Here is a 14,272-nt window from a genome sequence, read left to right on the forward strand (position 1 = left end):
ACACACACATATATATATATATATATATTGTTTGGTTTTGATTTTTTTGAGAGAGAATTGTACTGTCTAATCCAAACAGGCCTCAAAAACGCGTGTATCCTTATACCTGGCTAAGTGTTATAAATTCATTTATTGTTACCTTTGGTAAACTGTTCAGAAATCTGCTGAAGTATTTGTACTTTATTCCTCACGGGCCTTTAAGCCAGTCTAACAAAAATATATTTCGTGACTAAAAATAAAACCGAGGGAATTTATTAATTAATTTTGTGGTGCTAAGATAGAGCCCAGGGCCTCATACACACTGGGCAGGCACACTGAACTTTACCTTAGCCCTAAAATAGAAATAATGGATTTAAATTAGTAGCTTTTTAAAGGAAGCTTTTCTCCTGTACCATGAGTAGGCCTTTATCTCGAATGTTATTTTGAGAACCGTGACCTCTTTTTTTAGGCTTTCTAGATAATGGAACTGTAATCCAGCTGTTAGTAAAACATGGATGCATTAGCCTCCTTCCCAGTGTGGAGTGAGGTCCAGGCTACGCGTAGCTCAGGGTCTAGGGCTTGTAGACTAGCCGTGAGTCCCACCAGCATGGCTGGCGTTGTGTGCCTTCTTGGCCTCCCAGCCAGGGAGCCAGGAACTCCCCTGATGTTTCTTTCTCCTTTGATTTCACGTTTCATTTATTTGGAAATGAATTGTAATGCAGGGGTTTATGTAACCCCGGCTGTTATCTTACTATCCTTGAACGTTCTGGGTTTTAGGGTCACGTGACCAGACTAGTTGCCTATAGAGATTGGGAGAGTGAAAATAACTAGTCTACACTAGACACGGAAATGACAGAGCTGTCTAAAGTGCCCAGAACACCGTCATTGGCTTGTTAGAGTATTGGCGTCTGTCTATATATGGGGGTGCAGATACTGGGAGAGGCCGGAAGAGGGCGTCGGCTCTCCTGCAGCCAGAGTTCCAGTGGCTGTGTAATCCTCACATAGGCGCCGGGAGACTATCTCATGTCCTCCAGAAGAGCGTTGGGCATTCTTAGCCACCAAGCCTCCTCACCAGCCATCCTCTTTAAGTGACCTAAGACCTAAAGTGGAGAGGAACTGGTCCAGCAGAAGAGGAGATGGGTAGCCAAGAACCCTCAAGCTGCCGGGGAGCGGGGGTGAGCTCCCCGATGCTGTGCAGAAGTTGGTGTTAGGAGTGATTTGTGCATCCCGTGTAGTGGAACTCATGGCATGTGTTGGGGGTGGGGGCACGAGGGATGAGAATGGGAACACACACATATACTTACGGATGTCCGCGACTGTGTGGAGGTCAGAGATGGGTGCCATTGTCTTCCTCATTCACTCTCTACCCTGTATTCTGAGACGAAATTTCTCACTGAACCTGGAGCTCATACGTCTGGCTCTACCACTGGCTAGCACATCCCAGAATTTTTCATTTCTTTGTCTCCCTGATGTTGGGAGGCTGCTTGTTCGTCCTGGTCACCCAGAACCGAACTGTATTATTTAAAGCACTGCTTGGCCCATTAGCTCTAGCTTCTTATTGGCTAACTCTTACATCTTAATTTAACCCATCTCCATTCATCTGTGCATCACCATGAGGTCGTGGCCTACCAGCAAAGTTTCAGCACATCTATCTCCAGTGGCAGCTCTGTGGCTTCTCTCCGACTCCACCTTCTTCCTCCCAGCATTCAGTTTAGTTTTCCCCGCCTAGCTCTGTTCTGCCCTACCAACAGGCCAAGGTAGTTCCTTTATTAACCAAAGGTGTTCACAGCATACAGAGGGAAATCCCACATCATCTCCCCAGTGATATTACAGGCACATGCCATAGAGCCCAGTAGTAGCTGAACGAGTCGCTGAACTTTAAAACGAAATCCTCATCTTCGTTCATAGATAGGACTAGCATTTCCTCATCTTTGAAATAACGGGAGTGGGTGGATGGACTCTGGTTCTTCCGCTTCAGCATTTTTGAAGTATGTAACGTGATTTTCCTTTTGGTCTGCCTCACTGTATACTGTGCTGTGCTGCGTATGGCGACGGCGCTGTGTGCTTGTAAGAATGTGGCGTTGTGAGGGAAGTAGCTTGAAGGGGAAGTTCTAATGTGAGAAGAAATTGTATAGGATACTCCCATTTCGATTATACGATTTTATAGGCTGAGTATGGCAGCGGAAGTACTCGTGCAGCATGCATCTCCTCCAGCCAGAAGCAGATGATGATGGCCCCTGCCAGGCTGCCGAGGCAGACCCCTTGCAGGGTATAGCAGCTAATGAGAACTGTCCTCAAGTTTAAGGCCACCATTCTCAGAAGCAATTCATTTTAATTCGGCAAACTATTCATAAATCCTTAGTGCTTTCTTTTTATAAGGCGAATTAATGCTAGTTATTGCATCATTAATGCCACTTATTACAGTAGCTGGGCATTGCACCGATGGTAGCATTGGACTTGTCCTTTCACTGCGGAACTTGCATCTGAACATTCTGGAATTGTTTAATCTATAGTGTTCCCGAGGATTCTGTGAAGATAATTAGGAGTTAGTTATTTCATTATCAGCATGAGAAGATAACTTTGGATTATCATTTAAGTTCAAGTTCTAAACATAAGTCTCTTCCTGACCTAAGAATCAGAAGATTCTTACAGTATCCATGGAAAATAAATACCAAACACTTGGTGTCCATTAAGACTAATATGCCTGTGTGAATGAGTTTCATATGGTCTTGGTTACAGTTTGTTCCCACAAAAAAAAAAAAAATTACATCGAAACTCGTAAGCGGGAACACCCCGGTGGTTAAGAATATCCCTTGCTGTAGAGAGGGAAAGCACACATTAGTGGTGGGACAGGAAATTTCACCCCATACAGGCAGGGCTGACTCATGCGGGCCCTGGGAGCTGCCAGGCTGGCTTTGGTGCATGTAAAGCAGTGAGTGAATCGCCGGGGTTCTTGCCAGACCCTGACGCGTTAGCTTCTTGCGGGCTGGAGAAGAGCAAGGGCTTTGCTTTGTCTTGCAGAAGAGATGCGTTGCTTCCTTTCCCAGCAGCCACTAGGAAAAGCCCAACTTGTCAATGGCTCAAATGATCACCCTGAGTGGTTCAGGCACCCTCTAGACGGCTGTACATCCGGGAAGTGGAGAACAAAGGCCTCCAACTCATCTCCCCCCTCCTAAAGAGGGGTGGGATACAGTCTGGAGCACACTTGAGAGTTCCAGAGGCCCGAGGGCACGGTCCTTAAGAAGGCCGTGTAATTAAAATGGGAGATGGCAGAGGCTTCCTTTAATAGAGAAGATGAGACACGGGAGTGAGTGCAGACGTCCCACTGACCTGGAGTGGCCCCTCTAGTTGGCTACGGCTTGCTGCTTACTTACTAATTGGGTGCTTGTGGCCGAAGATTTCTGTGTCGTAGTGTTCTGAACTGGAACCTTTGAGAAACTAGTTTTCTGCTTCTTTTATAATACTCCCAGGCATCTTCTCAAATCTGTGATGCTTGGAAGCAATTTAGACCATGGTAAAACATGATCTAAATCTGCTCAGAGACCAGCACGGAGAGGATTCTGCTCTGGAAATAGGTTCTGGTTTCAAGTCTAAAGTGTAAACCAAGGTGAAAATTCTGGCTGCCCTCACCCCCGCTGGGTGTCACAGAAACGCACCCTGGATGACGTGTTTCAGCATTTGGGGCTTCTGCTTCATGCGCACAACCCACTGGTTTCTCATGCGATCACCGATGTCTATACAAGAGACAGCAAGTTACTGAAGTTCTCTGGCCCTCCCTGACTTCATCCTTGCAGTGGGAATAATCAAGCGTGTGTCAGGCTGGACCAGGGTCAGTTCTGTATTTATAGCTCCATAAAGTGCCTGGCACACAGTAAACCCTCAATAAATGTCTATTTCCCACTATTAAATGCCGACTTGTTTATTGTCTATATGGCCTTTCACCAAATACAAATTCTGTAGTGCAGAGACAACCTGTCTATTGCTGAGTAACCAGCAACTGAATAAATCTGACATCTTTCTCTCACACACATATACACCCCACGTATGCATACATACACACATGCACATACACCCTACACACGCATACACACAACACATACGACCCCCCATAAACACGCACCCCATATACACATACATTGCACATACACATAACCACATACACACATACCCCACGTATACACATATACTACACAAACATACACGCATATACCACACACACACACACACTGAATATCATACGTAATTTTATGCGTTTGAAAATTTTAATAAGCAAAACTCCAGATTTAGTGGGTAATTTTATCTATATGCCTTATTTTTAGGTTTCTGGGGATTGAAGGTAGGGCCTTCTTATGCACTCTACCACCAAGTCAAATTCCAGCTCTTTTTTTTCACTGTTTTCCGTGCTCACCCGGCAGGCAGCATGGGGGAGATGCACTCTGCATGTCCTGGGGATGGAGCTCAGGTTTCTAGACATGGTGTCTTACACCTTTTCCCCCTGGGCCACTTCACGGCCCAGCAGTTTTATTTTAACAGCCTCAGTTGGATAGATTTTTCAGGAATGGCCCCACCAAATTCTCTTTCTGTGTCTCACCTTTGGATTGTCCCATCGTCTTTGACTCAGGACTTGACCGTGAGATTTGTTCAGTCTGTGGAACAATTGTCAAGGCGGGGGGGCGGGGGCCTAGCCAGACTTGGACTGGCTGCGTAGTGGAGTTTGCCTTTGCTTTCTCAGGAGTCTCTCTTCGCGACAGTGTGCACAAACATCTGTTTGGTACAGAAGAGGGTCATGAAATGGGCTGCCTGATATGTTTCTATCAGATGTCACTCAGAGAGCCAGGAGCAAGCCCAGGACCATCAGCCTTGCTGGGTTCAGACCAGACAGAGCTACTCAATGCTTCAAGCTACTGAGATCTAGAGTACTTTCTCCCATATAGGCAGTCCGGACGTGGGAGGCCAACTGGAAAAGAGAAGACTCTGTTAGAGATAAAGCTGAGGTCGAAGAGAGTGGCTTTGGGTTTGTCACCTGAACACATAGGTGTGCTAGTAGCCCCCTGGCTGTTAGAAGTCAGGGAGCCAACGATGGCACTAAGTGTTCATGATTTCTCCCCATGGCCATCGCCCCAACTATCTCGCTGGACTGAAGAGCAAGGTCATTGTGTATGTGGTAAGCAGAGCCCAGAAGGACCCAGTCCGCGTCCATGCACCTCAACCCTAGGCCTTACCGTGCAATTGTCCCTCCGTTCCTGGGGAGGACCGATGAAGATCTAGGAAGTTTCGTTGGGGATATCCCCTGCAGAGACATGAAGGACAGGAAATGAACCGGCCCTTCTCAGAAGGCTCTTGATTGCTTTTCTCTTACATTTCTATAGAATTTATGGCGTGGTTGCTTCCTGCTTTTTGTGTTGTCTCCCTTGGGGTGTATTGTTTAGCCTCTATGCTGTATATTGGTAACACATGGAACATGGTTTTTTTTTTTTTTACATTGTGTGAGATTTATAGCTTTGTTCTTTTATATCATATCTTTGATTTCATCAATGGCAAACCATTGAGAAACTGCCTCATCTAATTCATCCTCGAGGAAACTGATCTTAATTTGTTTCTTGACAAGCGTATGTATGAGATGGATTTGGAGAACCCTGTAGGTCAGCGGTTCTTAACCTTCCTAAGGCCCTGACCCTTGGATGCAGGTCCTCATGTGGTGGTGACCCCCGACCATAAAATTATTTTTGTTGCTGCTGTTCTGAATTGTAATGTAAATATTTTTGGAGATAGAGGTTTGTCAAAGGGGTCACGACCCACAGGTTGAGAAGCACTGCTATCGATGAGTCGATCCATTCTTGGGAGCTGGTTAATATCTGCCTACCAGTCAATAGTATCTGCTTCTAATCTGCCTTCTTTGGGACCACTAATCAGTAACAAGTTAGGAGAGCATGTCATCTTATTTGTAAAACTAGGGCTGGGCTTTGTGCGCATTTTGATTTTTTTTTTATCTATGTGTGTATGTGGTGGACACGTGTGTGTGTGTGTGGAGACCTAAAGTTGATCTCAGTAATCGTCCTCAATTGTTCTTCCTCCTTATCCATTGAGACAGTGTCTCTCAATCAGACACCAAGCTGGCCAGCATAGCTACTGGAAGCCTTCTTGGCTATAATTACGAGCATTCGGCTATGCCTACCAACCCTTACGTGAGCCTCCGGTATTCCAGCATCTTTAAAAGGATGGTATTGATTTAAAATCTGACCCCTAAAAGATAAGTAAACCCATGTTCATATTTAGGATTTTCCAGTAAAAATACTGAGTTCTGCTGAGTATTTCCTGGTGATTGGGTAGTTGGAGGGAAGGCGTGGGGTCTCAGGAGCAGTCAGCATTTTCATTAATGCATGGGCTTGCAGCGTTATCCTGTCCTCGCTGGGGAACTGAGACAAAGATGCGTCTTCATAGGCCTCTTCAAGAGCTTGAACACGCCCTTATCCTTGTTTTCTTTTTTCTTGTTTGTTTTCTTCTTTGATATTCTTTTCTGAGCTAACTGTAGTAGCAACCACTAATGAGATATTAATTTTTTCCTTAACTTCTAAACATCCACTGGCTTGGATGGACAGTTATAAATAAAACCTTCACGTTCCCTCCTGTCCATCTGGACAGTGACCGGAAGGGAGGGACAGCAAACACTTCAGTAAAGATAAGGGACCACCAGGGACAGTTGGAGATGGGGGACCACCGGGGACAGTTGGAGATGGGGGGACACCGAGCACAGTTGGAGATGGGGGCTACTGAGGGCAATTGGAGATGGGGGACATGGAGGGCAGTTGGAGATGGGGGGACACCTAGGACAATTGGAGATGGGGACCAACAAGAACAGTTGGAGATGGGGGGCACCGAAGACGGTTGGAGATGGGGGGGCCACCGAGGACGGTTGGAGATGGGAGGGAAACAGGGACATTTGGAGATGGGGGGACACCTAGGACAACTGGAGATGAAGGGCCACCGAGGACGGTTGGAGATGGGGGGACCACCGAGGACGGTTGGAGATGGGGCCGCTGAGGGCAGTGCCCACAGCTCCTGCTTTTTCGTTCAGGGGCCCTGCTTTTCCTGGGAGAGAGATTGTGTATAAAACAAAGATACTTTTTTGTTTCTAGGCTTGTAATCCTTTTATTATGCCCCAGGGTAATGAGAGTTCTTCTTCCCACCCCTTCTATTCTTTTTACTCATTTTCATTCTTTCGCCTGTTTTCAAAAGCTTTCGTTTTCAGTGAGTGCAGTCATGGGTGTTCCTCTGACGGTGTGCTCAGGGAAGGTGGTCTCCCAGATGAGTGGGTACCTGTGCATCATATAAATTTTAGCTGCTAAAATGTAAGAAGCAGATAGCCCCTGAAGCGCAGAACAGGTCCTTCTGTCAGTCCTTCGTGGGTGATGGCCTGCTAAGTAGGAGGGCAAGTTCTGGCCCAGTCTTCCTTTGTCCCTATTCCCGTATGGCTTAATAAGTTTATCTCTCTCTAATCTGAATTTATGGCGATCTTTACATCTTGAGATGCGGTTGCATTGGGGGTTCTGGACATTCTCACGGATGCTGCTGTACCAGGGATCTGGCATTAAGTCCTCGAAATCTCCCTAGCAAAGGCCCGGCCCATGCTGCAGGCGCTCCCCTGGTGGAGAAGAACCGTGCTGAGTTCTGTTTCTCCTTCATTCAGGGAGCATTTAAGTAAATGAACATGGTCAGGTGAGAAGTCCCTCCAGTGAATGGAGCTTATATTCTCTGCTTTGAGTAATTATTTGGTATGATCTCATGCTGTTTGATTATGTTGGTACATGCACATTTAGCAAAACCACCGAACAGGGAGTGGCTTCAAGGATGCGTGAATTATCTGGGGGCAGGCATCTCCTCTAATTCCTTTTCTACCTGGAAGCTTATGACTTACGTGAAAAGTCGTAAAGAACCCGAAACAGGCTCCAGGGTAATAGAGTAAGCCTTGTGAGTAGTAAAAACCTTCAACTGCTTCGCAATAAAAGCTGCCTCATTTTGTGAGACAGTTGCTTAGTGAATTCATGGATTTCGTATAAAGTCCATCATTTCCCAAATGTTTAAGAGTTTTGCGCCTCCCCTCCCCCAACAACGACAGAGCTTAGCTAAGTATGAGCTTCAGTAACCAAAGCTCCGGGTTCACACTCCAACCAGTGCGGCATGAGCTCCTTTTCTTGTCTTCAGGGTGGAGGTGACAGAGTCAACCTCAGGGCCAGCACTCAGGGCTGCGTAGGCTCCCAGGGGGAAAGGAAGGTGAAGTTCTACCTCGGTTTCCCTTTTGTGCCTCTCCTTTTAAACACACGCACCGAGAGTCTCGTTTGAATACGGCGATCACTTCCGACCATATCAATACATTTGTGGGTCCGCGTTCTTTGTCACATTGCTGGCCTTTAACTCGCTGGCGCTAACGGCGATGGATCCCACAGCCGTCGCTGAGCCTGACAGCCGCCGCTGTTTCTACACTCTCTGTCATCAACATTTTCAAAGCGGCCGAATGCCCGGCTCAGTAGCCCATGGCAGCCGCACAGTGCAGCCCATGAGTCACGTGCTTTCTGAAGGTCTTATTTTGTGTCTCGATGTGTAGGAGAGAACGTGTCCATGCTGCCGAGAACGTTCGTCTCTGTAACAGCGGTGCCACTGTTACTGCTGGGTGAGAAGAGCAGGCTTGGGAGGTGTCCAGTGTGTCCAGGGTGTGGCCAAGCTCTTAGGGATCTGTAAAACCTGGGTTCTTCACTTACTCTGCCTTCCTCACCCTCTCAGTCATGAGCAGCTTGTGGTCTCTGTCTGGAAGTGTGTGTGTGTGTGTGTGTGTGCTTGTGCTCACATGCACGCGTGTGCCATGGTGCTTGTGCGGAGGTCAGATTTCCGGAGTTGGTCCTCTCCTTTGTCTGAGGCAGGGCATCATAGTCATTGCTGGAGTACCAGGCAGTTAACTCCTGAGATTTTGGGGATTCTCCTCGCTCCTTCGATCTCACCGGACATGCACTGCCACATCTTGGTTTTCCTTGCCCTCCGGGTATCCGAACTCTGACCCACATATGTGCTTGGCACGTGCTCTGTCCACTGAGTCATTCCCCAGCTGTCCGTGTCTCATCTCACCTGGAAAGGCTGTTGTTGTATTGGTGTGTGTGGCGCGGTCACTGACCAGAGAAAGAAAGCCTTCCTGTTTGCTGATTGCTGAATTGTTCCCGGTGCCGAGTGGGCGGTGATTCCGCTGCAGGAATCTGTGTGTGAATGAACAAAGCAGAATATGGCCCTTGTTTGTGTTCCTCCTGTAGTCAGTTACTTTCTTCAAGGCGTGGGGACTTCTTTGAGGATTAGCTTCTCTGTGAGGAATCTGCCCCTGGCTTCTTTGTTCCCAGAATTGCACACTAACTTCTGCCAGGATCTCTCAGAAGCTTGACCACTTGAGAAATAGAACCATACTGTCTTTTTAGTTATTTATTTTTCTGCACTCGTGGATATATGTTAATGGCCTGAAATTTCTTTTTTTTTTAATTTATTTATTATGTCTATAGTGTTCTGAGCACCAGATCTCATTATAGATGGATGTGAATCATCATGTGGTGGCTGGGAATTGAACTCAGGACCTCCAGAACAGCAGTCAGTTCTTTTAACCTCTGAGCCATCTCTCCAGCCCATAAATTCCATTTCTTTACAGATGGCGAATATTATCCGCTGTCTTTACCCCTGAGTTGTATTGATCTGTGCTTCTCACTTTTTACCCCTACTTTTTGCTTTACCACAGTTTGGGGAGACCTTGCGGTCACCCAAGTCTTGTGACAGCTGGAGACGAACATAAACTAATCTGGAATAGATAGGTTTTGCCTCCCATCTCTTTGTTCTCTTTGTTTTGTTTTTTGAAACAGGGTTTCTCTGTGTAGCTTTTGGAGCCTGTCCTGGAACTAGCTCTTGTAGACCAGGCTGGCCTCAAACTCACAGAGATCCTCCTGCCTCTGCCTCACAAGTGCTGGGATTAAAAGCATGCGCCACCACCTCCCGGCTTCATCTCTTTGTTCTTAGAAGCAACCAGATGTATTTAGAGCCTTCTAGGTCCCCGTTCACTGTGGCTCTGCAGTGTTAAATTCTTCCCTCCCTGCATCCTCAAACGCCCTTGCAGATGCCACAAACACAAATGAAGAAGATCAGTGAGCGTTCCCTCGGGAACCTTCACGGTGCTCTCCCTTTGACTTCACACCCAGTTCAATAGCATCTGGGTTTCAATGTGTTTAGGACTAAGTGTGTCGGGAACATCAGTAAAGAGAACCGATGGCTTAGAATGTCATCGCTACGGTGTTGTGTAGCTAAAAGCGTGCGTTTATAAGGATACGTCTTAAAATTAGCTTTTGCCAGCAGAGCTTGGCTGGGTTTCTGTGTCTCTGGTGAGGGGTTAGTGGGATTCTAGGCAGGAGGAGAACTGCCTCCTTTCTGGTTTGTTAGTTTGTCATTGCTGAGTGTGAAAAATTGACGAGACCGTGTGTTTAAGAGAGGGAAAAGTGTCTGGAGCCAGTGAATGAATAGGGCCAGGTGACACAAGATCCTCAAACTTTGGTGATCTAGAGAACCCGCTCTAATTCTGCCGAAAGGCAAAGGGCATACGTGGAGCCCGGAAGACGTGTGTTGTCGGGTGGTCTGATTTCAAATCTGGCTTCCCCAGATAGCCTTGCCCGTGTGCTCAGCTGTGCAGTGAGACCCACTGAAACAAGACACTGTTCAAGAAACACTCACACCCAGGGCCCGGCAGTTTGTCTGTTCACTTCATAATTAAGATGTGGAGTATGAAAGGATGCTTTTCGGTGCTTACATTTGCGACGTTATATTTTTGAAACTTTAATGTGACCATCAAACGCCTAATAGGATACTAGTGTTAAGAGCTATTATCCTGAACGGGTCTGTTGGGAATAACTGCCTATGTTGGTGATTTTAGTCGAGTTGTGCTTCTGTTTCGAGGAAGCCCTTAAAATATAACTTCTTTTATTGTTTTATTTTAGTAGTATAAAGTAACGAAAGAGGAAGCAAGAATTAGTCATAGTTGAAGGCAAAACGGATTTTATGCAATTTAATTTTCTTCTTTCTTTTTTTTTTTCCTGTTAGATCTCTTAGAGAAATCTCGTGTCGTTAAGCAGCCAAGAGGCGAAAGAAACTTCCACGTCTTCTATCAGCTGCTCTCTGGCGCCTCTGAGGAGCTGCTCCGTAAGTCCGCGGTTCTATTTGCTTTTTATTGTCGCAGCGATTCCTGAAGCCTTCTCTACGCCACACGTTCCCGTATGTTTTCCCTGTTGGCATTCTCGTTGCATCTTCTGTTTGCTCCTCTGTCTTATGTCCGCATCTCACCAGGGACCAAGTCATACACCTCAGGCGTGTTAGGGGAGCCTTCTGGTCAGGGAAGGACCGTTCACACATTTAAAAGTGAAACAGAGGACCATAACACTTATGGGAAGAAAATTGGCAATGTGTGATAAAGGCCTACGATTATGGAAGAGTTTTCTGAGTGAGGATTTTAAAAACCATGGGGAACGGGGTGGGCAAGATGTCTCAATGGTAAAGGCACTTGCATTCAAGTCTGCTAACCTGAGTTCTGCCTCCTGGACTTAACATGGTTTAAAGAGAGAACCAGCTCTCACAAGCTGTCCTGACTCTACCCCCTTGCCACGATGCTACAAATGCATGTACTTACCATACATGCCTTCACAAGTGTACAGAGAAAATGGATACGTGTAATAATTTTTAAAGTCCTAGGGAAGATATTTGAGGCCATACAAGAGTTAACCATCTGACCTTCGGAGATTTTTGTGGCATTAACATAAGATCACAAGGAAATTATTAATTGCTGCTGGCTACGCCATCAAACAGTTAAAGCAAGAAGAGCTATGGAAAACCGCTCGCACTCAGAGAGACACGCTCTGTCCGTTACTTTTCTTCTTTCTGTGACTGAATACTTAGGAAGAAGCCGCGTAAGAGCGGGAAGGTGATTTGGCTCAGGGTCCGAGGAACACAGGGATGGCAGTGGTGGTAACCGTGTTGGCACTTGTACCAGTTGACTGTATGACTGCTCACACCTAGGCAGACCAGCAGCACCGTGAGGTGAATGCTGGCGTTCCTGAGGCTCGCTCTGGGCCCCATGGATGCCTCCACCCACATATTATCCAGTCTATTCTCACTCTGTTAAACCTCTCTCAGAACACCGAGAGGTGTCTGAGGCGATCTAAATTCAGTTGACAATGAAAATTAACCCTCGTCACCATGGAATAGTCAACAGTTGTGCTAGGCAGTGGTGGCGCATGCCTTTAATCCCAGCGCTCGGGAGGCAGAGGCAGGCGGGTCTCTGTGAGTTCCAGGCCAGCCTGGTCTACAGAGCGAATGCCAGGACAGGCTCCAAAGCTACACAGAGAAACCCTGTCTCCAGAAACAAGCTAAAACAAGCAACAGCAACAAACAGTCGGCACATGCACCCTAAAACACACTGAGTTACCCACTCGGCATATACTAGCGGAAGCGCGGAAAGGAACAGCTAGGAAGAGTGTTCTGATGTCTAGACTTGGAATTTACTGATCTAATGAGTGCGCCCGATTGTTGGTAGCAATCTTCCAAAGAATCACCGGATGGTCAGTCTGTAGCCAGTCACACCACTTTATGGGGTATATCATAATGATTCATGTGAGCCCAAGTTATATGAAGGACGTTTTCCACCCCCTTGTGTTTAGCTATCCTCCATCCCAATATTTTCCATGCAATAATAAATGCTCAGCAGTAACAAAAGTGGGCTTGGGAGAATCACTGCTATTGATCTCTGTCCATATGGTCAGTCATTTGAAATACATTTCCTGACCTAACGTATCGCTTTGCGTGCCTGACTCCACAGAGAAGCTGAAGCTGGAGCGGGATTTCAGCAGATACAACTACCTGAGCCTGGACTCCGCCAAAGTTAACGGTGTGGATGATGCTGCTAATTTCAGAACTGTCAGGGTAAGAGGAGTGCCTTCTCCGTGCTTGAGAATGGGCAGCCCCGTTGCTTAGCCAGTACCGCTGCCAGTTCAGTTTTCTCTGCATTGTCGTTTATCCCGCCCCCCCCCCCCCCCCCGGGTTAGACGCGTTCATTGTGCATCCCCCAGGTTAGAGAATTCATTGCGTTTTCATTCATGCGGGTTTGCACCCGCTCACTAATCACCCCAGGTTGTGAAGGCCATGTTCACTAGAGCATGCTGTTTTACCATTGGTGAAAAGGAGCCTGCATCTTTTGTTCTGGGACTTGACTCTTGGTGTGTGTTGAAATTCCATGTGTTTTTATAGCCAAAGCTAATTTCACAAATATGAAAACTGCCCTTGGGTCCTCTTAAGTCCAAAGTGTTTTCAGGCAGAAAATCCTGTTTTTCGGGGGATTTACGTGTCAGAAGAGTTCGAGTTCCTCATTCTAGAAAAGAAGCTGACTTCTGCGCAATCCTCTCTTTTCTGGCTTTATGTGGCATACACTCTCTGACATCATGGTCCCTGGGCTCTACTTCGCAGTGGGACAGCTGAGGCTGCGGGGAGGAGCGGGGCTGGGACAGACGAAGCCAGATTGGCACCCGTTAATGTTGAGGCAGAATGGAGGGGATGCGGGGTGTTTTCCTCATTCCTGCTACTTGTGTATACGTTTGGAGATTTCCATAACCCAAAGTGTCCATAACTCTCACCGCTGTATAAACTAGTGCCACACGTACGGAGGAGAGTAGTACCAGCTGGTGTCAGGACGAAAGCCATTTGTAGAGCTGTATACACACCGGCATATGGAAGCCATAGTCCGGACGTGATTTTTGTTTTAAGACTTGCATCCAAGGCCAGCTCTGTAACCACTCTGCCTGGCACATGCTTGGCACTCGGTGCACATTTGTGAATGAGTGAGTGTCCCTGGGACCCTCCGGGGTTCTTCACCTTTGCAGGCCAGGGTTCTTCTCATCTGTGAAATAAGCAAGGGCTGTTTCTGTTGTTGACGGCTGTAGAGACATCTTGTTTGGCTTTATTTCTAGAATCAGAATCCCTGTGTGGAAAAAAAAAAAAAAGATGACATGTATGGAAACCAGCTGGTTGATTTGAAACGGGGGGGGGGGGGGGGGCTGAGGCTCAACTCCCAGCCTCCTCTTGTGTACACAACTCTGCCATTAAGTGTGCCTGGAAGGCTCTGAAGTCACAGTCTGGAACCACGGAGCAAGATAATTGTTTTGTGTTTTAATTTTTTTTTTTTTTACCCCAGAAGTAAATCTGTAGTAGCAGAATTTATTAGGTTTCATTATATGTT

General features: G+C 46.8%; 1 protein-coding gene across 5 annotated transcripts in view; it reads left to right on the forward strand.

Annotated features, from left to right (window-relative positions):
* The window catches only part of LOC121442183 (unconventional myosin-Ib), a 152,099-nt gene that overhangs the window by 91,869 nt on the left and 45,958 nt on the right, over window positions 1-14,272 (forward strand). For all 5 annotated transcript variants that reach the window (XM_041643615.1, XM_041643617.1, XM_041643619.1 and 2 more), the window contains 2 exons: window positions 11,092-11,190; window positions 12,860-12,963. In XM_041643615.1, the coding sequence (XP_041499549.1) occupies window positions 11,092-11,190; window positions 12,860-12,963 (203 nt within the window). The remainder of the gene's footprint in view (window positions 1-11,091; window positions 11,191-12,859; window positions 12,964-14,272) is intronic.

This window comes from Microtus oregoni, unplaced genomic scaffold (assembly GCF_018167655.1).
Source record: "Microtus oregoni isolate MIOR12 unplaced genomic scaffold, Mior012 000087F_ref0000451, whole genome shotgun sequence".
NCBI lineage: Eukaryota > Metazoa > Chordata > Mammalia > Rodentia > Cricetidae > Microtus > Microtus oregoni.